The sequence below is a fragment of the Grus americana genome, chromosome 7 (assembly GCF_028858705.1).
Source record: "Grus americana isolate bGruAme1 chromosome 7, bGruAme1.mat, whole genome shotgun sequence".
In the NCBI taxonomy this organism is placed as follows: domain Eukaryota; kingdom Metazoa; phylum Chordata; class Aves; order Gruiformes; family Gruidae; genus Grus; species Grus americana.
The window spans coordinates 6,550,649-6,578,401 of NC_072858.1; the positions used below are offsets into that span (position 1 = coordinate 6,550,649).

At 39.7% G+C, this 27,753-nt stretch overlaps 1 protein-coding gene across 1 annotated transcript; it reads right to left on the reverse strand.

Annotated features, from left to right (window-relative positions):
* Positions 1–27,045, reverse strand: SEC23IP (SEC23 interacting protein). The gene is given in 21 exon segments (XM_054832322.1): positions 1–1,159; positions 4,458–4,558; positions 7,568–7,730; positions 8,624–8,809; positions 10,175–10,277; positions 11,049–11,204; positions 11,857–12,063; positions 12,239–12,334; positions 12,737–12,907; positions 13,501–13,619; positions 13,973–14,181; positions 16,391–16,532; positions 17,183–17,272; positions 17,596–17,716; positions 19,014–19,103; positions 19,435–19,628; positions 20,131–20,326; positions 22,214–22,743; positions 26,542–26,836; positions 26,838–26,946; positions 26,948–27,045. Coding segments are annotated over 20 exon segments (3,357 nt in total). The 3' UTR covers positions 1–1,159; positions 4,458–4,476.
* Between the last annotated feature and the right edge of the window lie 708 nt (positions 27,046–27,753).

Consider the following 27,753-nt stretch of genomic DNA (forward strand, 5'->3'; position numbering starts at 1 on the left):
TGGAAGTAAAGTATTTTTAATTATAATAACCAAAATATATACACAATAATGTGTATTTTACATATACCAAGGAAAAAAACATACTGCATTTCAAAATTAATTTACTGCAATAAGAGAGGCAAATAGTCAGTAGTAAGGTTAAGTCACTAATATTAAGAAAAGCCACAATTTGCATGTACGTTGAAGCCAGAAGAAAGCTACAGAAGCTCAGTATTCAGAGACACGAATTCAAAGGATTTCATATTACTCAACTCATCTCAACTTCATTACATGAAAGTGGAGTCTGGATTGCAGGTCTGGACCTAGATTATCATCTAGCACCCATGAGCTTCAGAGTCAACCATTTACATAAACAGTCTTGAGATATTAAACTGCAAGGTCAAGGTAAGTATTTTAGTTCTCACAATCGCAGCTTAGTTTCACTAAAATTACCTTTATTACCAGACCAAAATGTTATTTTAAATTGTTCTTTATTTCAGGAGATGTGAACACTGAACTAGCTGTAACAAGCTTCTAACCTTTTTAAAGGCAAAGGTTCATTTTTACTTAAAAAAACCCACAATAAAACTCTTAACAGAGGCTTAAAAAGGTCTTTATAAAATAATCTCCATCACACTTACAATAGTAAGAAAATTATTCTGGTTGCTAGTTTTTAGTAAATATGAACTGTTTTGCGTAATCTGTATTAAAGATGGTTATAACTACAGTTCACATTTTATTTTTAAAAGGTGGACCAATAAACGTGTCAAGAAAAGCAGATCATTGCTGTTTCTCAACAAGTCCTTTTTAATAAGGACATGCTGCCTTGACAGGCAAAGTATGTTTGACAGCCAGCTGCAACAGGATAGCTGAAGGAGAGAATTAATGATTTGCATGCTAAAAAAACCCCAAACCTTCTTCAGCAATCATTTTATACTTGGCAACTGTACAATTAAACTGATTTAAGATCAAAATTGTGTCATTCCACCCATCTCTTGAATGACAGTGCTCATCATCCCAAAATTTAATTTTGCTTGAAGTGACACAAGAAGGTAGAATCTGAGCAAGTTCTGGACTGGCATAAAAAAAGTCTGACGCTTATCCTGTCATCTGTAAATATGAAAGTACTAGATGTTCTTCAAAGCTTTTTTCACCAGGTCTGTCGAAGCAACAGGTATGGCTGTGCAGAGAAAACAGAACATGTACATATGGGAAATATGAAATATATGAAGTTTTCTATACCCGCCGTAGTACTAATAAAATTAAATATGTCAATATTCCATTTCAAGAGGACTCAAAAAGATCTAAAAATCCATACACATTTTTCATCAATTTTTTTAATACAATAAGCTCCTGAAATATACTTTTTGCGGACACAAATTGGCAATTACAATTACAAACTGAAAGAGCTCACAACAACTGCTCATAGGATGTCACTCATTATACATTTTAGTTAGCTACTAGATTCTTTAACTTTTGGTAGTAAATTATCTCTATTTAGAGATAAAAATAAAGACACAATAGTTTACACATCCAAGCTTTAATATGCTGGTGCATTCTCCTCTCTCACTGAAGGCCTCTAAAAACAACTGTCAGAACTGTATAGAGAGTGTATCATGACTTAAACAAATCTTCTAACCAACACAGCGATAGACACTCCCGTGCATCTGATAAAAAGAATAAGATGCTAGTGGTGGCTACACTTTACTAAAGAAGGATCAAATTCTCATTTGCAAGAGTAAATTAAAGACATCTTAGCATTTTCAGTTTCCTTTCAATCAAGTTACCAAAACAAATACTGGAAATGAAATTTCCAATTTATGTGTTAAAGTCCCAAGCACTTCTTTACATTGTTTACATGAAACCTTGCATTACTGTTTCACAAAGAACAGCTTCAAGATGATCTAGGAGAACTAAATCAAGTCACTCATACAAAACAAAAGTAGAACTCAAGAGTTTAATATCATTGGTACTATTTTATCAGTGAGTAGAAAGAAACAGGTATTGGTAGCTGCTCACCAACATCAAGCGCAACCAATTCTTCTCATATGTAATTTTAGCTAAGATAGTTAAGATTAAGTTACTCGTAGATGTAAAAAAAAATCCCAAACCCTCCCAAGACAGAACACTACACAAACATGCTATGGAGCAGATGCTGCGCATCAACGCTCCTCTTCTTTGCTTTCAAAATTCATCCTCCATGTGATGAAGCACAGTAGCCACCATAGTACCTCCTCCCCTGCTTCTGAGAGCACTGTTTGGCCAACTCCCTCCACCTCTCCAAAAGAAAACAATCAGCTAATTCAAACCAGAGCTAGAACCAAACATCCAACTCCTCCCTTAGCTTGCTTCTGCTAAATTTTATCTCCTTCAAAATGACCAGTTCCCAAGAAGTGAAAGGGATCTATCTGCACTGGCCAACAGCACCATAAAGATGAACATTCCCGAGCAGAGGCAAGCAGCCCAGTAGATCCTATCTCTTTCCCTCTGCTGACAGCAGACACCATGAAATTAACCCAGACAGCAAGGGGTAACTCTGCACATCAAAGCAGGGAAGTGGTGAGGTATCAGCATCCAAATCAATTAACATGAATAATACGAAGAGGGAGCCCAGAGCTACATTTGCTTTTTCCCTTGAGCAGCCCACAAACAGAGGGAGGCTGTTTCTTCAGATAATCTCCATCCAGATAGGTAAATGGATGCTGCTGTCATAGGCACTGGTGGATAATCCATTACCTTCACACTGCCACCGTTCACATTTGAAGGTCTTAAAAGAAAAACAAAAATGAAAAAGAAAAAACCCACATGCCAACCCTACCTGACTACTGTCTACCACTGGGGGAGAATTTCCCTTTTCCCTACTGCAAGACTTACACAATAATATTTTACACAGCATATGTAGAGTAATTTCCTGTCATGTAAAAAAAATCCTGGTCTTGTGGTGTGCAGCCTTCCCAAGATACCACTTGTCATCAAGAACATCCCAGTGGGCCCTAACTGCCCTCCCATTTAAGCCTCCAAGATCTGAATCCTAGTCTCAAATGCTGTTCAGTCAAGCAAGCACTGAGAGAAGTTCTGAGCAATTCCTAATGGTATTACAACCACACAGACATCCTTGACTGAGCTTTGTTATATGACATCCTGCAAAACCATCCTCCGACTGTGTAGTTCTCAATGAAAAATACAATTACCCAGTAAGCAACAAACCCACTTTTAGCTTTGTGGTGATAAGTTATCACATCCCACTCCCCCCAACCCCATGAGATAGAAAGTTATTTCTGTAGCAATAAGCTTCATGTGATTTTATCCTAAGTCATCATAAAGAAATAACAGCAGAGAAAAAATTCTGCAGCTATGACTTGAGTTTCTGCATAAGCCATTGTGGTAACTGATACACCACTGTCAGACTGTGATTCCAAACTGCCTTCTTGCTTTATTTGGCCATGCTTTAAAAGATGCATTTGATCAGCCGCGACATTTCATTTTTAAAAAAGATGCTATCAGCTGACCATCAGAAGCATTCTGTTACAAAAGACTACTTAAACTGTATGGTAGTAGTTAAAGATATCTAGAATATTCTTCTGAAATGTCAAGTATTTCTCTTCATACTGAGTATTTATGTACCTTATCAGTTGTTCTGAAAAATGGAGAAATACATCAGAAACTATCCTGTTGTATGATTCCAAAAAGGTAAGGTGCATATTTCTTCCTCCTTGCCTCTCACAAGAGAATATAGCCTTTTCTATAATATCCAGTGATGCAAATGGATACAATACAGATCCTCAGTTAGAAAACACACATCTTAAAATAAAAATACCTGCAAGTATATTTCAGATCTAAGATACTCAATTACATTGTATATTTAATTTCTTTTCAAAGTGAACCAAATTCCATGCTGTATCATTTCACTTGTTCTACTGAAATTCTTAAGCTATACAACAATAAAAAAATACTGGCATATATAGAGGTCTCATTCAGTAATTTATCAATATCAATGTTTAACACCTTCTTAAGAGCGAAGTGACTTTTTCCCTGGCATACATGTGAACAACTGGTCAACCAATACTACAATTTGCACGTTACAACACTGGAACACCGTTGGTGATCTTTAATCTACTGCACTGTAAATGAAATTTCATCATATCCAATATCACCAAGTTTTCCTACACTTGAACATTCACTGAATAATTGAATTGGGGGAGAAACATGATAGAGATCACATTTTTTGACATATTTGTACTGGTAATTATTACCCCATACCAAAGCCACTAACATCAGATATCTCTTGGGAATGAAGTAGGGGAAGAACATGAAGACTTCCCCTGCATTTAAGTCTAGAAATAATTTTTGCAATCAAAATGACACTTTGCAGCTGCCTGCTTCATAATTTAAACTTCAGAGGAAAAGCGGAAAATAAAGACATCTAAGTTGCAGCTGAATTTAATATAAGTACATAAGTTATACCAGAACAAACTTACAAATTCATGTTTCTATACATCAATGCTGTGGCTGCTCAGGACTGATATTCATAGTCTTGTATATTTCTTTGAGAAACAGCAAGGCAGTGTCTTCAGATCCCCTGTGAAGAATTTAAAAAAAAAAAAAAAAAAGATATTTTTGTATGGTCCGTGTTCTAATTTTTGTAAGCCACACTTATCCCATTCCAGCTCTCTAAAAAGTTTGCACAATCTATTGCCCTAGTACTTATCTTTCGGGAACATGGCCTTACCTCTACCAACTTTGTTCGAGCTACAATTCTTCATCAGTTTTGCATTATTTCTGCTACCAGCCCTAGCCTATGCATTTACCTTTTTCTACTGCATTTTTCCCCCACTCTGTCCTCCCTAACTTACTATGCTGCAACTGAAAATCCCCTTCTCTTATCCACTTGTTTGATGCCACTCGTTTGGCTTAAATCCCTTCAAACAATCTATCGCTTTTTGTCTGCGATAAGCTCTTGAGTATATTCCACCAAGAATACATTCTACTTGTCAAAGCTTTCTTCCTTTACTTGCTCCGCTGCATTTATTAGCACAACATCAAATCTCAGCTTTGCCAGTTCTATATTAAATACCTATAGTCTTCCTCTCTTCCTTACCACTAAAAAGTAAGGAAGTTGTGAAATAATTTAAAGATTAATAGAATTCAAGTGTCACCTCCCCCCTCCCCTTTTCAAAATCAAAACTTCAGGCTAACATGTCAGACTTATTTTTCTTATTTGACTATAAAATGTTATTTCAACACACTTGAACAATATCTATAAGTGTAACAACCACTGTAAAAAATAACAAAGTTAAACAGGCAAATTTTAACAAAGTTCCAACATTGCAGTTGTTATTAGATAAGGGTAGCTTCCTGCGCTTTTTAAAAGAAATGACATATGGAGACAGTAAAGGAGATTTAGACAGTCAGAACTGTGATCCTCCAAATGTGAGGAACATCATTTACAGAGCACCAGGACAGAGTTAAACACGCAAGCTAAGGGACTACAGGTATTTTCCACCATTGAGCAGAGAGATAGTAACCACATTTCTTGATGGTCTCCGCTATTAAACGAGCAAACAAACAAGCAAGCAGAAGGATCAACACAGAAGCTCTGTTCTAACACACATATTTCATTTAAGGCTTTCCCCACCAACCCTTTCCAAAAAACAAACAAATGCACAAAAAACCCCAACAAAATTCACCACACCACTCTCATACTGGGGTCATTAATCATTGTGCTTATCTTCCTTACTTAAAGGACAACAAAAAGCTACGGGTAGCAAGTTTTTCAAAACCTGGCAATGATCAGCTGCCGCCTTGTGGAAAAGAATTCCCGGTTCCTTCAACTCTACCCGTGAAACGGCACTGCCACCACTGGATCACCGACTGCTCAGGGAGCCCTGCCAGAGCACAATGCCGACACACATCAGCACTGCAGCCTTGATAATCCCTTCTCTGGCAGCTACTAATCTTTAACAATGTAAGTGATACTGACTTTAATAAGATCCTTCACATAATGCTTTCAATTCCATATTAACCTCTGGAAAAATGCCTGCTTCTAAAAATTATTAGCTATCAAAAATCAAAACCTTCAAAAATAGTGTAGAGCACCATTTGTTCTGAATTTAGTAGGTGCTGGACAAGAGACTAGCGTTTTGCTTATTGAATAACAAAAACAGTCCCTCCCCTCCCAGCAGCATTTTGCACACCTCGGCAACTGACATCTCAGCTTGTCTGTTACATATAAAGGTGTGCTGTCATGTTGCCAAATACAGTTTGTACATCCTCTGCTCTACCACTCCACATCTTGTGTACTTTCATGTGTGCTTAATTTTACAACAGTAATAAAATGCATACAATGACATACCAAAAAAAAAAAAAGTGCAACTCATTAAGGGCAAATACAACAGGTCAATAGTTACTGCTATAAATGGAATTATATCTTTCTCCATTTGAAACATGTAAGCACTTAAAAAAAAGTATATCCAAATCCAGATAAGGCAATGGTGTACTGCAGCTCTGACTCCATGATGAGACCAAACTGTGCTGCTGCTTCTATAAATTGTTCTATGAGCAACCACTGTACACAAGTGGTAAATCATAACCATCCAAATTTACAGGAATATCCACTGGGCCTTTTTATTTCCTTTTATTTGTTTATCTTTGATACCAGAGCATCAAAATCCAGCCGCTTCATTCCAACATGAAGAGGTAATAAAGTTTCACTACATATTGCAGTCTAATATAATTCCTTCATGAATAGTTTTATTTGAAAAACTACAGTTGTTGGAATGCTCATAGAGCTCTCCTTGTTCTGCAAATGATTATAGCTAAACATGTGTGTTTTGAGTGTCAAAAGTTCGAGACCAGTATGTAATGTCTTTATTGCAAACTGGACGATAGATTTGTTTACTTTGTGCTAACACAGAATTGTATTTTGAAATGAGATTAGCTAACAGTGACACCTAGGTGCGACACCTTGAGACTGACATTCTTGGACAGTCATATATACTGTTTACCTTAATACTCGAATCATCTCAATTATATAACACTTGAGCATGCAGAGTATAACAAGTTTATCTTTACAGTATGCCTGTGTGGCAAGGCAACGTTTTTCCAAATGAGAGACCATTTCAGAAGTAATGAGGACCTCGTATCCAACTCAATAGTTGTCTTTTCCAAATACTTCAAAGATTACAAAGACCCAGAAAACTCAAGTCTCCTAAATCATATGCATACACATCGACCACTGGAGCAACTCCTATTCTGGTAGCTTTATAACTGGTTGGTCCTTTTGCAATGTTTAACTTCTCAAATCAGCAGTAGCCTGAAAAAAATAGATCTGTGTATACAAACCCAGGTATTTTTGTCCAAACATGCTTGAAGTGAAACACTTGGACATGATTTTTGACAGAGATCACCCGAGTTTTCATTATAAAATGCTCAGACAGAAAACATGATTCTACCTATTGTCATATTGGTCACAGGTAAATAACAAACAATAGGAGTTAGGTAAATGGTAGGCATGTCATTACCAACATTTAAAGACACACAGTCATATCAGAAAAGCAGTATTTATACAATCACCAATACTTCCTCTTACCAGTAGCACAAATGACTCTGTAAAGCAAAAAGGTATTCATTGAAGCTTTCTATTGGTTTTTCTTGTAGAACATAATCAATACGACGTCCTCCATTTAGCATTCCAACCTTCACTAAAAAATCCTCATCTTTTGCAGGGTCCGGACTTTCAGTAATCTTTTCAGCTAAAATTAAAGAGTTTAAGATTTAAACTATTTTCAAGCACAGCCTGCTTGACTATAATTAAGAAATATCACCCATTTTCCCTGCTATGTTTTCCAAGTGCTTGCATAAGACAATAACAGCCTCAACTGATTAGCACACCACTGCATAATTCAGAAAGCTTACTGGAACTACAGGCTTATTTCTTTCATAACTGTTTAAACAGAGTTTGTTTGAAGAATAGCTCACATAAAGCAGTAGCTGAGCAATTTTAAAAACAAACCCCACTGTTTATACATAGACAGATCCAGTCATTCTACAAGCGAATAACCTGAAATAATATATTTTTACATCCTCCTTGCATAGAGTCAATCACTATCCTCAATTTAAACGAGGAGGAATGTTTTGTCTTTGTAAGCATAAACATTGACAGATAATTCACAACTGGGAAGCCTGCCCTTGGTATCATTAGGGGTCATATTTATAACTGACTTAAGTTTATTTTCTTCAGCAGCATTTCTTCTCCCTGTTAGAGCACATACTTAAATGCCTTAGCTCATCCCAAAAACTCAGCAGAACACTACTGAAGAGAATAAATCTCACAAATATTTATTTATCCTAATTTGCCCTGAGAGCGAAGAAAACACAACTGATTTAGAAACATGCCCTCCTCACAGAAAAGCTGAAACATTATACAAACTCAAGCCTAAAATATCCTTCAATAAAAGTTAACTTTTCCTTTCCTAAAAGACAAAAAAAGTGCAGCAATAGATCTTACATTTAACAATACTCCAAAAGCACAGAAGCCTCTTCAATAGGGTCAGGAAAATCAATAGCAAGCAGGCACTAGGATGCTTAAGTTTCTACTAATCTAAGATCAGTAAGTTATAAGAAAACTAACAACGTGTCCACATACCTTCTACTACTTGCTTTTCTTCTTCCTCTTTAATTTGGTTAGCTACTTTCTCCAGTTCTGCTTGTAGCTGAGTTGAAGATGTATGAGCACGTGCAAATTCATTCAGGGTCTGCCATGCACTCTTCAAAGAGCTAATAAAACCCTGTTTCAGATCAGATCCCATACGAGAGAGAGAGTCTTTCAACTCTAAAAATAAATAAAAAAATCACCATAGTAGAAGGATTTAAAATTATAAACTAAAACCAGAATGATTAAACCCTGTTCAAAAAACATCCCAATTATTAGGAGAAACAGGCCTCATGACAGCTATGTCATGAACATGTTTCGTGTTTCTCTATTCCATTTTAAAAGATTAGGTGAAATGTAATTAATACACAATTAATTTCTCACTATATGGGTCAATGAATTAACACCTACTAGCACAGGAAACAGTCCAACAGCCTCCTAACCCAGAAGGGTCCACAAAAATAGCTGCACCAGCCAACCCCTCAACACCACCGCCACCCACAATCACTCCTAACATCCTACACTAAAGGAAAATTCTAGAGAGAGTATTTTCAAACTCCAGCACAGCAGAAGAGACCAGAAGAGCTGCCAATGTCTCTTGCAGTAGTAGTGAATTTGGAGAAGCACTCCCACACAACTCTAGCCTGTAATTGTGCTAGAGCTCAGTAATTGCGTCACCACTAACCAAGCTGCCATTCAATACTGGTGGGAAATTCTGAATGAAGGAGAGCTCTTCACAATTACTGGTTAGAAGCACATGGGTCTGTTAGATCAGGGCTCGCCACAATTCCACAAAACATTCACCTACACCAGAGAAAAACCAGTAAAGAGCAACAGACCATATTTTTCTCCTTTACTACACACACTTTTTGAGAGCTATAACCTAAAACATTCCTTAACAAGTACCTTGTCTAGTCTAGGAAAATAGACTGATTCTAATGTACCAATCTAAAGTATGGCTACTGCAGAATTTCTCCATCCAAGTGCCTGAAGACAGGCTTTCAGGAGGGCTCTGTGAAATTCTACAACACTAAAGCTGTCAACTGTACAACAAAACTGACTTTCCTTATTAGGTATGCAAAATTTAAGTATAGCACCTTGATCTGATGTGTACTTGTGAGCAACAAAATTCAGTCCCTGCCCACCAACGGCTGTGGAATTACCTTTTTCCTCAACTTTTCCAATACTGAACAGACACTGGTTAAACACTTCAGGGTGGTCATTAGGGACAAGGTAAAAGAAACCAGTAAATTTAGTTTCTGTTTCAAATCATCTTAGAGATTAACCTGAACAAGCAACGTACAGCAATTTTAAACCAGAACTTTGATAATTAGAAGCTCAAATCTGGAGGAATTACAATTATTGCACCTGAATCCAATTGTGAATGCCCAACATACGGGGCTGGGAGGAATCCCCTGTGATGTTAACACATGGACTTAGATATCCAGCAACACTGGTTAGTCTCTTGAAATTTTACAATATTCTAATGCATCAAATGAGTAAATTAGGAATGAGATCTATATATGAAATAAGTTTTCTTTTTACCCAGGTGAAGTCTTTTTCTGCCTTTATGATGTGGAATAAGAACTGGTTTTAAATCCATGTCTTCAATGATCATTGGTTCTAACCTGTAAGCTACTGGATCAAGCTGTTAAGAAACAACGCATTGACATTTAGTTACCTTAGAAATTATTCCAACTATCACATTTCAGTGAAAAAAATCCCTATTTATGATTAACAGAGAACCATTTTCTAATTCTGTTCTATTTCAGTTTACAGAAACTCAGTTCATGACCATTTAGTTTAATCTTAAGATTCAGCAGGTTCATTAACTAATTAGGTCTTTTCTCCTACAGACAGAGATTCTGAGAGGAAACACAACAGTGAAAGAGCAGCAAAATGTTCTTGCACTCTGATGATCTCCACCAACATGTCACTGTTAAACGAGATGGGACAGAAGACAACAAATGTACTGCATGCACTGCAAAACCTCTAAGGATTTCTAAATTTCCCAGAGTGTAAACTGGAAAAGCTCTGAAAAAAGTCCTGTAAACAGCTCAAATACAAACACTTTATAAAAATCTACAGAGTGGCTTCAAATTAATCACACACACACAAAAAAAAAAAAAAAAAAAAAGAGTTCTTTAAGCTCTGAAAATGATGAAGGCAAATATTATCAATCCAATCCATACCGAGAATGGTAGGTATGGAACCTATAGTCAGCTCTACTTCACTTTTATTGCAAAAGACCACAATTATTTGGAATATATATTTCAGTTGAGTCATGTTTTTTTAAAATGGTGTTTTAGGAAATGTACACAGGGGAACAGGAGGCGTAATGCACAGAGGTTAAAACTTAGTACTCTGTGTTGTTATCTACATCAACTAAAATCAAATCTCGAAAGTATTGCTAACTCACTGGATGATAGATATTGAAGAATCCCTTGCAGGTAGGAAGCCGGTAGTTTTCATCAATCTTCTCCACACCTCTCACAGTAAGGAACACACCAATAGGAGAACCGAGAGCAAAGAAAATATCTGGTTCAAAGTCCAATGCACTGTATGCCACAGAAACCTACCAGACAGATCAGATATATAGTCTCTCAGAACTGTCAGCTAGTTAACGTAATACTGAGCTAGCAAGGAAAAACAAGTTGTGTATTAAATCAACCACATGGTCACAGTACTTCCAGGAAGCTTCAGCTTCATTGCTCTTTTCCATACTAATACTAGTACGTTTTAATGCTATAATATTAAAATGCTTTTCTTAATAAATAAATAAAAATTAAATAAAAATTATTTAAAAACAGGAAGCCTTTGAGGTTTGGTTTTTAAGTTAAGTTTGCAGTAAAACTTAACTATAACAAGCATAAATGGATCGATTTAGGCTACCATGTTAAATGTAAAGCCACAGAACCATTCAATATTATGTCATTCACACAATTCTGCTTCTGGAACAGAACCACGTTGACAGCTCACTGCTGTTGTCAACTGTAGTGGCAACCTTGTTACAGTAAGCTTTGCTTTTCAGCAATGTAACCCACTCTCCCAGCCCTCCCTCCTTCCAAAGGGCAAAGTTCTATGTAAACATAACTTTAGTACAACAATCAAGGGAAGTGGCACAAAATCATCAACATTTAAAAAAAAACCACAAACCAAAAAACAAAAACCACACCAAGCAAAAGGACAGCATCATTCCAAATGAACCTAAATCTATGTAGTCTCACCTGGCCAGTTCCAACTTCAAAATACTCATAGTCAATGTTCACAGAAGAAACAGATGCACCAACTGGAAGCTTCCTCTTGGAGTGCAGCTGACCAGATTCTGAAGGGGAGACAGAAGTAACTGTCTCTTTTGCTTTCTGGGCATCTTCTTGAGTTTGGAGTGTGGCAGCCAGCACTGCTTTCTTTTCCGCTACTGCTTTCTTTTGTTCCTTTTGAGGTGAGTTTCAAAATCAGGAAAATAAAAGTTTATTTCAGTTGTCAGAATTCCTTTACTATATCCATGATGTTAATAAGTGTGTTAAAGAATAGAACTTACTCTACAGCAAGGAAGTCAGTCCCACTGGCTTAACAACTTTTTATTTCATTCTGGAAAAAGGTATTTACCTGCTTGGCAGCTCTGTCTTTTACAAAATTAGCTATTTTCTTTCTTGGTCCAAGAGGTATCCCCATTTCCTTCAGGTCATCAACTGTACACATGAGCTAAAAAACAAAACCACACACATCAAAGCATACTTTATAACTTTTCTAGTTAACATGTATCATTTCTTATTCGCAATGACTTACAAATTACATAAGACATTTTATAAAGCTACAGAAATTAGGAAAAAATGAAAAAAGACATGATACGAAGTGCCTTAACATAATTGGGGGTGGGGGGGTGGGGGGGGGAGACACGACACCACACCAAGAAAAAGAAAGTCACATAGCATTCATGTCATGCATTAATTATCTTACCTTTGCAACTGCTTTCATGCCTCATGGTAGACTAAACTCAAAGAAAAAAAAAGAAAAGGAAAAAAACCCAAACAAAAACCCAAAAAACCCCAGACATAAACCTCCATACCCTGGCAATCCCCATAAATCAAGTGAACATTACTGTACCAGACTCTCCATGTCAATTCGCTCCTTTTCAAATATGGTTGTATACTCCGACAAACTAAGCATTTCCAGAGTCTTCTGCAAAGTAGGAACATCATCATCTACTTCAGGTTCACAAAGGTCATCACCAGAAGTGGTAATTGAGGAGCCCAAGGAACTGGTATCTTCAGTCATCTTAAAAAAACAGCACAGAAACAGAATTGCATCACCTAACAGTGAAAAGCCAATACACAGCAAGTGAAAACAAGTTTAATTACTTTCTCTTAAAAACATTATTATGTAAGCTTTGTAAATTTATGCCCATTTTTAGTAAAGCAAGATACAGATTTTCCACTAATAACAGACCATGAAAATACATTTTTAAAAATTATTGAGAGGCAAAAGGTTTCTTGAGCTTTCCAAACATCAAAAATATTTCCTTTTAATCATTAAACAACTGGTCATTGTTTCTAGCCTGAACACAGATTCTTTCTCTCTTATGCATCTCCCCCACCATTCAGATACCATTAAGACCAAGTTACGTGTCCACAAGGGTCAAAGCCAACGTTCATGATCAATTACCATTACTGGCCTACTTGAAACTTTAGAGAAATGCAAATAGTTTGTCCTGAGAATTGACAATCTTTACAAAATTGCACATTTCCATTAACATGTTAAAATGTCCTATCAGAACCCAGAACAGTGTTTAAGCTAATAAATTCTTAAAACTTAAGAAGTTGCTGGAAATATCAGATTTATTTGCCTGGAAAGACTGGCATGCAAATTACCTGTTTATCATGAACAGCCATATCCTTTACAGTCCCATTAACACCAGAGAATGGTCCACTATTTACTGACGAAGCCAAGTCCTTCTGGTTAGATAATATGTCAAACAGAATTAGAGAACCTGGAAACAGGAATGAAAGTTGCCTTGGGAAAAATATCAGGTTTTCTTTTCCCTAAATCCTAAGCTACATTTATATGCAATAGTAATAGCAACGCATAGACTGATCAAAAAAGATGGCTGAATTATAAGTAAAATACCCACATATTAACTTGAACATGATCATCGTGAAGTACTAAACTTCTCTCAAAGCTTTATAAACTCAGCTACTGAGAGGTGTTTGACTTTTAGTCAGCAGTATTCTGAAAGACAGCCATGTCCTATCAGCTAATTTTAGCCCTATGCTTAATGATATTTCCCGTTCCCTTAGTGCAGGAACGCTGATTTTATCCCAAATCGGTTCCTTAGATAATTACCTAAACTGTGCCCAGCCACAGAGACTCCTCCTTTGAAGTCTGGGTTGCGACTCATGAAAAGCGCATACAAACGATTCATTTCCATCCCCACTTTATCCACAATCGTCTGACAATAGGTGGGGCTGTTGTAAAACAGTATGTCGAGGAGTGTTTCATTGGTGAAGTGGCGCAGGCGTCCAATGCTCGGCAAAGTGATTTTTTTTATGTTCCTAGTAACATAAAGTCATTAGAAGCATGAACGCCTTTAAAGAAATGTGGATAAGAACTTTCTTAAGTTTTGAAATGACAGGTAGTAGAACTGCAATGTAAATACTACAGATATGGTCTCTACAGACATTAAAAAACCCCATATAGCCTTCCGGCATTGCTGCATATTCATACTTTAATGCTATCTTTCTCAAATATGTACAATCAGCAGATACAGCTCCCTTTTTTCTCTGCAGGCAGAAGGGATGTCTGAAATAATCTCTTCTCTGTTCCAACACTGCTCTCATATAATAACAGGGAAGTTTTGTGAGCAGATTGGTTGAAGTGGAAGAGAAGAAGAACTCGCATATAAAAATTGAAGGTGAAATTAAGTAACAAGCAACACTCTTTTTGAAGAAAAAGCTTGGATCACCATCTGCCTATCTGGAATTAAAACAGCTGCAATGGAACTGTGGAGACCAGTGACAAGTGGCATTCCTCAGGGGTCAGTACTGGGACTGGCACTGTTTAACATCTTTGTCAACACACTGGAGGGGAGGGATGCCATCCAGAGGAACCTTGACAGGCTTGAGAGCATGTGAACCGCATGAACTTCAACAAGGCCAAGTGCAAGGTCCTGCACATGGGTCGGGGCAATCCCAAGCACAACTACAGGCTGGGTGGAGAATGGATTGAAACTAGCCCTGAAGAGAAGGACTTGAGGGTATTGGTTGATGAAAAGCTCAACATGAGCAGACAATATGCACTTGCAGCCCAGAAAGCCAACTGTGTCCCGGGCTGCATCCAAAGCAGTGTGACCAGCAGGTCGAGGGAGGGGATTCTGCCCCTCTACTCCACTCTCCTGAGACCCCACCTGCAGTACTGCATCCAGCTCCGGGGTCCCAGTACGAGACAGACATGGAGCTGTTGGAGAGAGTCCAGAGGAGACCACAAAGATGATCAGAGGGCTGCAGCACCTCTCCTATGGAGACAGGCTGAGAGAGCTGGGGTTGTTCAGCCTCAAGAAGAAAAGGCTCTGGGGAGACCTTAGAGCACCTTCCGGTACCTAAAGGGGCTACAGGAAAGCTAGAGAGGGACTGTTTACAAGGGCATGGGGTGATAGGATGAGGGGGAATGGTTTTAAACTGAAAGAGGGGAGATTTAGATTATATGTTAGGAAGAAGTTCTTCCCTGTGAGGGTGGTGAGGCACTGGCACAGGTTGCCCAGAGAAATGGTGGATGCCCCATCCCTGGCAGTGTTCAAGGCCAGGGTGGATGGGGCTTTGGGCAACCTGGGCTAGTGGAGGGTGTCCCTGCCCATGGCAGGGGGGTTGGAACTAGATGGGCTTTAAGGTCCCTTCCAACCCAAAACCAGAATTGCTAGAGAACTGAGACTGCCTTAGTTAGCATTGCCTGGTTTGATTAACAAAATAAGGATCCTTCCTCATGATAATGCAGTGTCCAAATGAGAATGAAAGACTGTAGGAAAGCAATATGACTTGACTAAGCTAGAACAGTCTGGAGAACACCAGCGTGTGCTCTAAGCGGTACAGGTTGCCACCCTCACTATTTCTACTTTCCCATCTTTGAGCAAGACAAAACAGCTTGAAATGTCAAACAACAGCAAAGGGATAGGCACCAAGAAGTGAGTTAAAAATAGATTTTAAAATGTTGCAAGACTCCTACCCAAATATAGATGCTTGGTTTCAAAAAAAATAAAAAAAAAATCTTAGCTTAACTGCCCACTCATAATTCAGGTACTACTCTAGGACTGGACAGAGGGCTCAATGCCTTCCTCAGAGGGAGGACACTGACATCTCCTAGGGTCAGACTCAATCAGACTGCAGGAAGGTACAGGAGAGAAAACTCTCCACTCTAAATTGTACAAACCTGTTGCTGGACAATACATCTCCATGCTCACCACCTCATACTTATGATCACTACCTCTACACACTCACTCATCATTGTGCATCAATGCATTAGCCACTTCCATGAAAATGCAGCACTGAAAAAGCACATGCATGCATAGGTACCCTGTCACTCAGTGTCATGAAAATAAACAAGAGAAATTACTCCACATGCCTTTCCAGCTTACCTGATTCTCTTTTGTAACCAAGTCATACAATAATTCATCTAGCCTAAAAAGTATATTAGCTTCTCTTTTTATCCACTGTACAAAAATTATTAAGATGCAGGTTGTATGATGTTCACAACTTTAAACAATATGCTCACCTGTCTACACCTGTTGCATCTCCATGCAGAGAACTATGCCAGTGAACTGGGAGGAATTCCACCCTGCTCACTTTATGTTCCTCTAAAGATTTCTTAAAGTGAGTCTGCAACAACTTCAGAGAAACAGTCCTAAAATCATCAACTGTAGAGAAAAAGAGTAATGAATATCTCATAGTAGCAGTACCCAAGTAACACACAATTACAAATATTCTTTTGTTTTTCTCCTCCAATTTCAGACAGTTAGAATACAAATGAAAGAAACTGTGATGTGAACAAATCTTTTTAAGTATTACTCCCCTAAGAAAATATAATTTTTTTTAAGTTGATTTTCTAACAAGCTTCTATTTATCTCACAATTAATTCATTTTTACTCCATGACCAGACATGGCCTTCTTAATTTACTCAGTTGTACTGGACTGTATTTAAAAACAACCAAAAAAGCAAACAAAAAAACCACCCCACATAGCCGCCACCACCACACACACAAACTACGCAAAGCAAACACATACATCCACACCACAAAAATATCCACACCACACATACCCCTAAACCCAAACCACTCTGCAAGACTAATATTGAGGACTAATAATAAGAGTTATAACCTGTAAGTCTGACAAAACACAGATTCCGCTTTTGGAAAATAATCAGGAAAAAAATTCTACCAGAAATTGAACTACTTAACCTTAGAGACTTTTTTTTTTTTAAAAGACATGCTTATCTGAATATGAGATATAAAGACCTACAGTTAAACAGTTAAGAATACAACTACCCATTAAACAAACAAAAATTTACCACATTCAACAATGCTTCTAAATCTCAAGTCGCATACAGGACCTATGCCATGAACCATAAATACCAGATGGTCAATTTGGGACATTTCTCCTGTAGAAAAAGAAAAAAAAAAATTCAGAGTACCAATATGTACTGCAGGGGTGAAATTTAGAGTCAAGCAAGTTTAAGATACACTTGATTTATAAAGCCTATTACATAACATGGTTCAGGACTCCCTTGATTTAAAAAAAAAAAAAAAAAACCAAAAAAAACCCTAGCACCAAAACCAGATAACCCCTTTCAAATAGGAATAACTTTAATCTTTAGACTCCAGACACGAACAGCGCATTGCCACTCCACCCAGTATTGTCCAACTTTTGCACAGAACTGAACTGACTGCTCAAGCTGCAGACCCACATACGGTAATCACATACCATCAGGAATTTCATCATGGTCATCATCGATTCCACGTTTTACTACCCTTGGTCTTGCCTGACCATCTTGAGTGGTGCCCCATTCATCTGGTGCTGCAGAAGGTTGGAACTGAACTATGACCTGAAAAAAATACATTGTCCAATTATAAACACCAAAAAAATTATGATTCATATTGTTAGTCTGAAAGCATTGCATGGTTTAACATACTCTGTTTGATTGCTCTGCTTTGCATCTGAGAGTCTTCTATTTCTCAGTAAGCTCAGATGCAAAAAAATAAAGCCTTCGAAAACTCTAGGGCTACTCCCTGTGGCAGCAACAGCTTCACTAAAACTACACTCCAAAATAACACAGGTAACTCTCATTAGTGTGAAAAGCAACCAGATGACTTAAAGGAAAGTAACCACTAGTTGAAGAAGCTGGCCTGCTCAGCGATTCTTAACAATTTTAACTCCTCAGACAAGCATTATTCAAGCTCCTCTTTGCTAGACACCAGTATCCACTCTTCCTTAGCAGATTAGTTTATGTGAAGAAACTGAATGCTACCTCTGTTTACAATTACCCCATCACGGGGCGGGGGAGGGGGGGGAAGGCACAGTGCTTTGCAGGGAAGAACAACAACATTCAAAGTAGCCCAGAAACCCTACAAAGTGAGGAATTCAGTAGTAAGGCTGTTTACAAGACTTACACTGACTCAGTAGAGACTGAACTCATATTTATGACACCAAGTGGTTTAAGCGCTTCTTCTCTAGGTTTTTACTGGACAGAACTCCTTAACCAGCATTAATAAATGCCTAAAGTAGGAGTAACCGTGATCCTTTCTGGCCCTTGGATTATTTTATTTATTTATTAATTACTGCATCTGTGATAAGTGAACAGTTAACAGCATTGGTCAGTAAGGCCAAAGTCCATGTTTTAATCACATGAGACTGTTAGCAGAGTATTTAGAATAACTTTTAAAGCTTTTTTTGTTATATTTTCTCATGGTCTAAAAATAGTTGCAGTGGAAGACTTCTCATGGCTTACATACAGATACTAATTATCTTATAGTTAGATTAATGCTCTTCTCCACATGGAAGCTCCCAGTTTAAATTACCTTCCATTTGGTACAGACTGTCTGAGGTTAAACTAATTCAAATTGCCTCCCACTTGCTGCCAGTTATTCTTAGTCGAAACATTTACTATGCAAACCCTTATTCTTCTCAGGTTTCAGAAAGCATTGTCTTTTAATCACGTGACAGCACATTGAAGCAAGCAGGAGTTCAGTGTTTTATAAACTTGTGTTCTATAAACTTTATCATCTTTAATGCACACATATCCAAAACAATCAACAAGTATTTTTCAAGCAAGACTAAGATTGCATTCAATTTATGCTTCCATCCATGTGCTCATTCACCCCTAGTGAACCAAAAGCTATTACCTTGGGATTATGCATAACAATTGTCTCTCCATTTGGGAATTCAAGTCGCCGATGCCATTGATTTGTTGTTACAGCTCTTTTGTATTCTGCCTGAAACAGTAAAAAAGTCACACAAAATCAGTATGCTCTCTCAGACAAACTCTTTTTTGGCCTTGTGCATCATCCGTAGTGTTAAGGTTATAATTTACATAACTTTATACAAAAGTGTCACATGAAGCACTACACAAGTTGATTTTAGATCACAGCGGTGCAGGACCTAAGCACGAGCAAGGTGGCCTTCTAGCTGCTCCCCTTTCCAGGATTTGCTTACTTATGTTCCAGAAAGTGAATTCTGGAAAGCATTTTAATGAAACACAAAGAAGTATTTCTAAGGTCATAAATATCAAGTTCTTCATGAAGTTTATGTAAAGGTAATACTAACCTCCAGCTTATCACTAAAATCCTCAGTGTAAGGAATAAAACGGCTATCCTTTTCTCCTTTATAAAACCACATGCAACGTCTCACTTCGGAAGGCTCTTCTTCCCAGTAAACAGCTTTCCTCATTCTGTCATACAGGTATACATCATAGCGTCCCCCGTCAGTGCTCAGAACCACACTCTCAGGATCAGGCTGGACTATGACAGAAAAGTCACACTCGGTTACAATACTAACACATATAATCATTTTTTTCTCTCTCGCCCCAACCACTTCTCTGATAAATATTAAGCCATTAAGACAGATAGTATAACTATGGAAGAGAAGCTTTGTAATATCAGGTAACCATTGTGTTGCCCCTAAAATCCTTCTATATGCTCTGTACACAACAACAAAAGTTTTGAAAAACTCCCAAATATGAATACTTATTCCAGAGCTGACAGAAATTAACAAAGAGGCAAAACCGAGACACAGATAACTAGGAGTTCTATGTGAAAACACCATATCCACTGGGGATGTACATCTTAATGCTGACAGCATCAAGCAACAGATAATGTAAGTGAATAAATTAAGTGGCACAAAATACATCTTCAAGATATGTATTAAAATTACTTACTACCATATCACTCTTTCATACGCAAGTGGCATTACTCTAATACCTTCCTTCTAGTCCTGTTCGCCTCTGAGTAAGATAGGACTTACCGGAATTATAGACTTCTTCTAGTTTTGCAGAATCCAGAATGCTGAACGGCATCCATATTTGTTTGTCCTCCACCTCTTTACAGTAGAACCAGTGCGGCTGAACTGGCTCATATTGGTTCTGCAGCAAAACGGGAGGTGCCTGGACCAGCGGACCTGCAGGCCTGGGAGCTCGGAGCTGTGACTGAGACTGTGGAAACTGAAAATGCAACAGGTTTGACACCTCAATCTCACACAGCAAAGTTTAGATCAGTTCTGTAAAAACTACAGACCACACACTGAGCCTTTATCGCTAACATTTTTTCCTCCCCAAGAACATTATCTTTCATTCTAAAAATGTTATAGACAAATTGTCCACTTTATTATGTTTTTGAGAAGTTACACATTTTCAAATTGAGAAAGGACATGAATTTTGTTCCCACAAATACTGATAAAAAGTGTTACGGTCTAGCACCTTGATTACCTAAAACCAGTAAGACTTAAAATATTTCCCTAAATTTTAAAAACTCGGGCTGAGCTTATTTCTTACGACTGCTGAATTTGACGCAAAACCAAAAATGCATTCTTCCCATTATTCATTTGTACATAATTACATTTTTGCATAAAGATTGTCAGTTTTAACAAGTGACCACTTCAGTAATAGCTCTCCTGCAAAGTGATCAAGACAGGCCGATTTCCAACTCGTATGTAGCCTCAGTAACCCAAGAAAAGTAACTGATTTTGAAGCAAACTATAGCCTACATAAAGCTGATTTGACACAAACTGTACAAAGATACCAGTTAGTAAAACTAAAAGCAAGTGATGTCAGCAGTAACAACTGGTTTAGTTGATACATTAAAAAAACCCCAACCAACCACTTAATATGTTGTACAATGTATAAAATCAAGCAATCAGAAGTTCTGAAATTCTTTAATCTAAAACTCCGAATTGTTCAGGTTGTACTGCCTTTGCTATGTTATTTGCCATTATATAATCTTTCTATTCTTTATTCACAATAGCAGCAATATAGCAACAGCTCTGGCTAAATAAAAACAATTTTTGTTGTTTTCAAAGAAAACTTATCAGGTTATTACTAATCCATTTACATTATTTTAATAATGCCTTTGTGAAGGTAAAAAAGAATGGAGATTAATGCTTTACATCACAAAATCCTCAACTGATGTGTTTCAAAAGATTTGCTGACAATCTCTGTGACTTAGATCATAATTTCAAAAAGTGCCAGCCTCACCAGTAAAACCAGCTTGAAAAGGGATTTTTAGACCATATCTTGCAAATGGCAGATGCACAAACTGCGCAGCAGCACAGCTGAAATGGCAGCAAACTGAGTAACAGACAGAAAAGCGCAACAAAACTTCACAACAGTTCAAGAAAGACAAGGAACTACTGGAAGAGTCCAGCAGAGGGCTGTGAGGATGATGAGGGGCCTGGAGCATCTGTCATATGAGGAAAGGCTGAGGGAGCTGGGGCTGTTTAGTCTGGAGAAGAGAAGACTGAGAGCGGATCTCATCAATGCTTAGAAATATCTAAAGGGCGCATGTCTAGAGGATGGGGCCATACTATTCTCAATGATGCCCAGTGACAGGACATGGGGCAATAGGCACAAACTGGAACACAGGAAGTTCCAACTCAACAAAAGGAAAAACTTCGCTTTAAGGGTGACCGAGCACTGGAACAGGCTGCCCAGAGAGGTTGTGGAGTCTCCTCCGCAGAGATTCAAAACCCGTCTGGATGCGATCCTGTGCAACCTTCTCTAGGTGATCCTGCTTTAGCAAGGGGATTGGACTAGATGATCTCCAGAGGTCCCTTCCAACCCCTGCCGTTCTGTGAACCTGGGTTTGTTTCTGACACCAGAGGCTCATGTAGCTAGACCCTCAGGGTACGCTCACTTCAAAGATCAGCAAATTTTCCTAAAGCAACAGTTCTAGGCTACATCTAGTGAAAAGATTTTGCTATCAGAAATGGTTCAAGACTTTTTCTGGGGTTCTTGGGAGAAGAAGAAAAACCTTCAGAAGATAAAATATGCAATTCAGAGAGGAAAGTGATGTAAATTATTTTGTTCTGGTACAATCAGGAATAATTTATGTACCTGTGTTAATGGCCCTGGAGGTGTCTGATACATCTGGACAGGTGGTACAGAGGATGGTGTGTGAGCAGGTGCGTGACTCTGTTGCAGCTGTGGCGGAGTAAGGTATGGGTTAGCTCTGCTGCTCAGGGTGGTGTGCCGATAAGGGTTGTACCCCTGCTGAGATGTTCCCTGGGGAAGAGTAGACGCATTTGCAGGTGGAGGACAGCTCTGCTGAGGTGTCTGATATGCTGCGATTCCCACCTGTGAAGTAGGTGGTGCACTGTAAGAGGACTGTGACTTGGGAGTATGTGGTGAAAAGGTATTTTGCCCATCCTGTGACCCAGACACAAGTGGAAGTGAAGTTGGAGGCCTGGAGAAGGCTGGTGTTCCAACAGGTGGTGCAACAGTTGTTAAGGGAGGCTGCCCAATACTTCCAAAAGGATCACTGCTACTAGGTACTTGAGAGAAATAGTTGAAAGTCTGTGGTGGATTGGGGCTGGCAGAAGTCTGACCCAAGAAACTGTCCTCTTCACCAACGTCTGCAGAATCATCTGCAAAAACAAAAAAAACACTAGAGATACCGTGAGAGGTTCAAACCAGTTAGTGTATGTAGTCAAAATGTTCTGTAACATTATCAGCTATTTCCAATACTCTGTTGGCCCCCATAAAGCCAAAAGCATTACAAAGCTTACACATCCTTGATGATTAAACACATCATAAAATGAAACAAAAGATATCAAATCTTCAGGAACATTTAAAGTGGACCATAAAAGTCACTCAGTGTACACGGATAAAGCAACAAAAATTAAAAATCTGAAACAAGAGACCAAAATATGACTGAAGTCAGGGCCTTCCCAAGCCAGCTTGGCAAAGATCCCTGCTTCCAGGCCACTAAAATCCCTTCCAGTTTCCCTTATGCCTACCAAACACAAAAGCAGCCTTGGTTCATTTCCTTTCTCTGTGAAAACAGTTACCAAGCATAGGACTTTATGCTCTAGTTTTTAGAATTCCAAGATAAAATTCAAAAGTAGAGCTTAAGGACATTCCTAAAGAGACCAAATCTATTGGTTCAGCAATCCATTCTCAACTGCTTCTTCAGCAGCGCCCTCACAAGGTTTCTCACTTGACTTGCACGGTGGCCACAACTCACCACTTCAAGTCCCTTGATGAGCAACACTTACTCCAGCGCTCTCTAAAAATCCTACTCTAGACTGGCACAAGAACTAAATCTCTGGTGCAGAAAAGTAAGTCCCCATTCTGTATAGTTGCAGGAAAGGGCTTAAAAAGCTGCAAAGCCATAACTGCCCTTTCACATCGAGAAAATACATAAACTAGGTATTAGTCATTGAGTTTTCTGCTTTGCAGTGATCTAGTAACAAGTAGAAAAAAAAGTGGTTTGACATTATCATAGGTCTTCAGTAAACTCAGTTAAACCTGTGATGGTCTGAGCATCACTACCTGCCTGCTGAGGGAACAGAACTTTGCAAGCAGCCAATGCAATCTGCAGAAGTGGTAAGCGTGTTGTCATCTGCTCTGGCAATCAAATAATCCCCAGGCTGTGGGGAAGAAACCACAGAGCTATCGTTGCTTCTCTGCTACTCAGTCCCCAGCCAGAGAGAGACACCAAGCATCTCTGCAGCTACAAGCAGCCAGTAACAAATGTCTTTATCCACAGCCAACATAACTGTAATAGAGTATCAAGGGAGTACAGGGGAATCCACAGAGAAGTCCCCCCAGGAAGCTGCTGTTCTAATTAATTAATCATAAAAGAAGCAGCTGCCATGACTAAAAAAAAGACTATTTTAACCATCTTTTATTTAGTAGTCTTTTGAGATGGTGTCAATTTGAGGCCAGCATCACTTGCATTTATCAATTTCTCTTACTGTCAGCTATAGCATTTTATTCCACTTTGAGGAACAAAACCCAAAACCTATGTGATGTGAACCATTGTGTAAAGAATACTAAAACCATTTATAAACAATGACCACTATGAAGTCAAGCCTATGGATTATCTCCCAACTACAAGCACAATAGCCATTTATACTAAGTAAAAGCTCTCAACTTCTAAATAATAAAATTTTTCTTCCCTTCACATTTCATAAACACTGTGGAATGGAGAGAAGCATACTGCACATCACACTGTCAATTCTCTGCTTTCCAAAATAACTGGTAGCTGAGTAGGCAATTCACCTCACCATGTCAGATCACAATAAACATGTAGCAATGTATTGAAGAGTTTTCAAGGCCTTTACCAAATGCCCGTTCACAAAACACCTACTATTCTCCAATTTCATCCAGGTTTTGGAGATCTACTCTAACTGTATCTTTCCTTGCAAAATGAGGTTGACAAAAGTTCTGCCAAAACAAAAATTATATGTGTGTACATATATACACACACACACAGTTTTCCAATGCAATACATTACTTTCTACTTCGCCTTTTTCTAATTTTGCAAAAACCACATTGGAACATAAGCCCAGACTGGCAGAAAAACAAGTACTTCATACAAATTTTAAAATTTCCCATGAGTGTACAGCTTTGACATACAAGGGCAGTATTCTTCCTATATACAAACCCTCTTTCTTCAACAGTGACTGTGTGACAAGCTCCTGTCTATCCCTCCCAACATAAGGTGGAACTTTGCCATTCACAGATTGTCACATGACAATCATAAGTGACATTAGTCCACTTCCTCACTGGGAACACTCCTCCCTATCTAGACCACGTATATTGGTTACTTTACCCACACCCAATCCAGAGAATGTATCTTCTGTCGCCAAACTGCAAAGCACAAACCACTTACTACTCACTCTTGGAGATAAAACAAATTTATGACCGCACACAACTTCCAAACTTTGGCTGTCATATGGATGTCAAACAAATCCTGAGACCAATTTGTATTACATTTTACACAATGTAAGATTCAAACTCAAGGGCTTGTTCTTTCCTGATTCAAACTACAATTCAAGATGCAAACTGCTCTACACAGCCAGATCCCAATAACACCTGGCTGGACAAATGCAATGGCCCACAGAAATAGAACATTTAACTGGATGCAGGCCTTACTTGGACAGACATGGAATGTGGCACAACCTCTGGCACTGAAATTCACTGCAGTTGCTAAACTATGAACCTTCATCCGATCAAATTTTAAGTGAGATGGAGAATATATGATTCATCACAGTAATGAAGTCCCATCAGATTTTCTCCCTGAGTAGCTTCAAAGTCTTCAGGAAATTGCCACATGACAGCTACCTGTGCAAAGCTACTGGCCAGACTAGCACTTACAAACTACTTTTTTTATAGGATGAAAAACAATGTATATTTGCAAGAAATAAAAACTATAAAGATTGCACAATGGAAATAGTAAATATATCAGCTACCTAGATACCTCAGGTAAGCAGGAAAAATATTACAATACTTTTATCCCTCCCACCCAAAAAAAAATGGAGTCAATCTAAAAAAATGTTTCAAAGCCATACTTCGCAAACATTTTATTAAATCTACAGAGACGTACTCTACTGATTTCCAGCTACATTAATACTGATTTTAGTTAAGATACAACAGCACTGAATGATTTCAAAATCTTAGATCTTGGACTGAAGACATACCAATGCAGTAAAATTTTAAATATCTGATTTCCAGACGCTCTTCTACTGTTTAAGGCTTTAATGTCACACTGAACACATTTCCAGAAAAATCCATGCCTTTATCTGAAACTGTTTGAGCATCGGATTTTAAGTTGCACATGCATGCGTTTGGAACGTCATTAAGGCTTTAAAAGGAAAGGATATTAAAGCCACAGTTAAACTAAGAAGGATATTTAAGGTACCTGCTCAACATGCTGTTTCTACAAAAGGAAAACAGAAGATAACACGAGCGAGTAGCTTAAAAAAAGTGAAAGCACTAAGTACACTCCCGAATGGAAGTACTGACAACTTTTAATTGCCAAAACAAATATGCTAATCAATGAACTGAAAACACGATAACTATCCCCTCTCCCTAGCCACAGAACTAAACACCAAGCGTCAGGCACAGGCCAGAAAGCGGGACACGTACACCTCAAGCAGCCTGCCTTTCCTGAAGCACCATTGCCCGGCAGCTGGCGGTGACAGCCACCTCAGAGCGCCCGACGGACAGATTACGGCCTAGGCGACGCGGTGCGGGCCCAGGCGCTGACCAGGCCCGCAGCACCCCTTGCCAAGCCCCGGCTCAGCTTCTCAGGGCTCCCACCGACCCCACAGCCCGGTAACCAGCGGCAGAGCCCCGCCGGGCTCCCGCGAAACCCCTCCGCGCCCTCCCGGTTCCCTCACAGCGGCCCCTCAGCACCCCGCTGCCACTCTCCCTACCGGCTGCTAGGAGAGCAGGGCCCGGCTGTATAGCCGGAGCCTGGCTGACCGGGATGAAGGGCACGGTGAAGTTGAACTCGGTAGCGGAGGAAGAGAAGAGCAAGTTAGTACCGCCACCAGTAGCCCCAGGCTTCGCCGCCGCCATGGCTGCACCCCGGCCACGTCCCTTCCCCGCGGCGGCCCAGCCTTTTCCGCCCTCACCGCTTTGCCCGCTTCTAAGATGGCGGCAGCGGCGACGCGCCCTGACGGCCTCTCCGCGTACGGGTGTGGAGGAGAAGGCGGGCCCGGCCTCGGCAGCACCGCCATTGCCGCAGGAAGAGGAGGAGGAGGAGGAGGAGGAGGGCGGAAGTGGGGAGCCCCCGTGCTAGGCTTGCGAGCGGGAGTTGGCGGCTGCAGGGTGCCGGCAGCCTCCTGCCTGCCCTCGTCCCCCGCGGCGAGGCTCACCCCCGCCATGCCGTGCGTGGCCGACTGGCTCAACAACCCCTTCAGCATCGTGCAGGGCATCTTCGGTGAGCGCGGGCCGGGCGGGGCCGGGATCCTCTCAGCAGCCACCCGGCCGCCGTGAGGGCGCGCGTAACCGTGTGGCGGCCGGACGGGGCTTTCCCTCACGGGGAGACGGAGCGGCGGGAGAGCGGCGGGGCGGGCGAGGCCGGGGGAAGCGGGGATGGAGAAGCGCCCGGGTGAACTGGGCACAGCAGCCAGGGCGAGTGGCCGCTTCCTCCTTCCGCGCCGGGAGCGGGCGGGAGCCGCGTTCCCGAGGCCTCCGAGGGGGTGCGCGGTCGTCGCCGGCGGCTGGGGGTCCTGTCCTGGTGCCTCAGGGCCGGGCAGCGAGGTCTGCATCGGCTCGGCAGGGCGGGGGGGAACCAAAGCATATTTTGGGTTTCGGGAGCAATATGTGCTGGCTACATGGATTACTGATCAGTGGTAGTATTACCAGTGCATTCAGCTGAAGCTGTTTCAGTGCTAGCCTTGATCTTAACTACTATCACGTTGAAATAAAAAATTCTGCAGTGGACATAAAGCAGGAAGTGGTACCTCAGCTTCTAGCTGGGTTTCAGAGCTTTTCCTCGCTTCCCAGAGTGGCTGTGTTCATCTTAGTTTGCCTGAAAGGGTATATGGTGAGAAGTAATAGAATCGCACAGTAGTCTAAAATGCAGTCATTTGCCTGGAATAGAGGTGAATGTTTAAATTCCTTACTGTCTTAGGAGAATG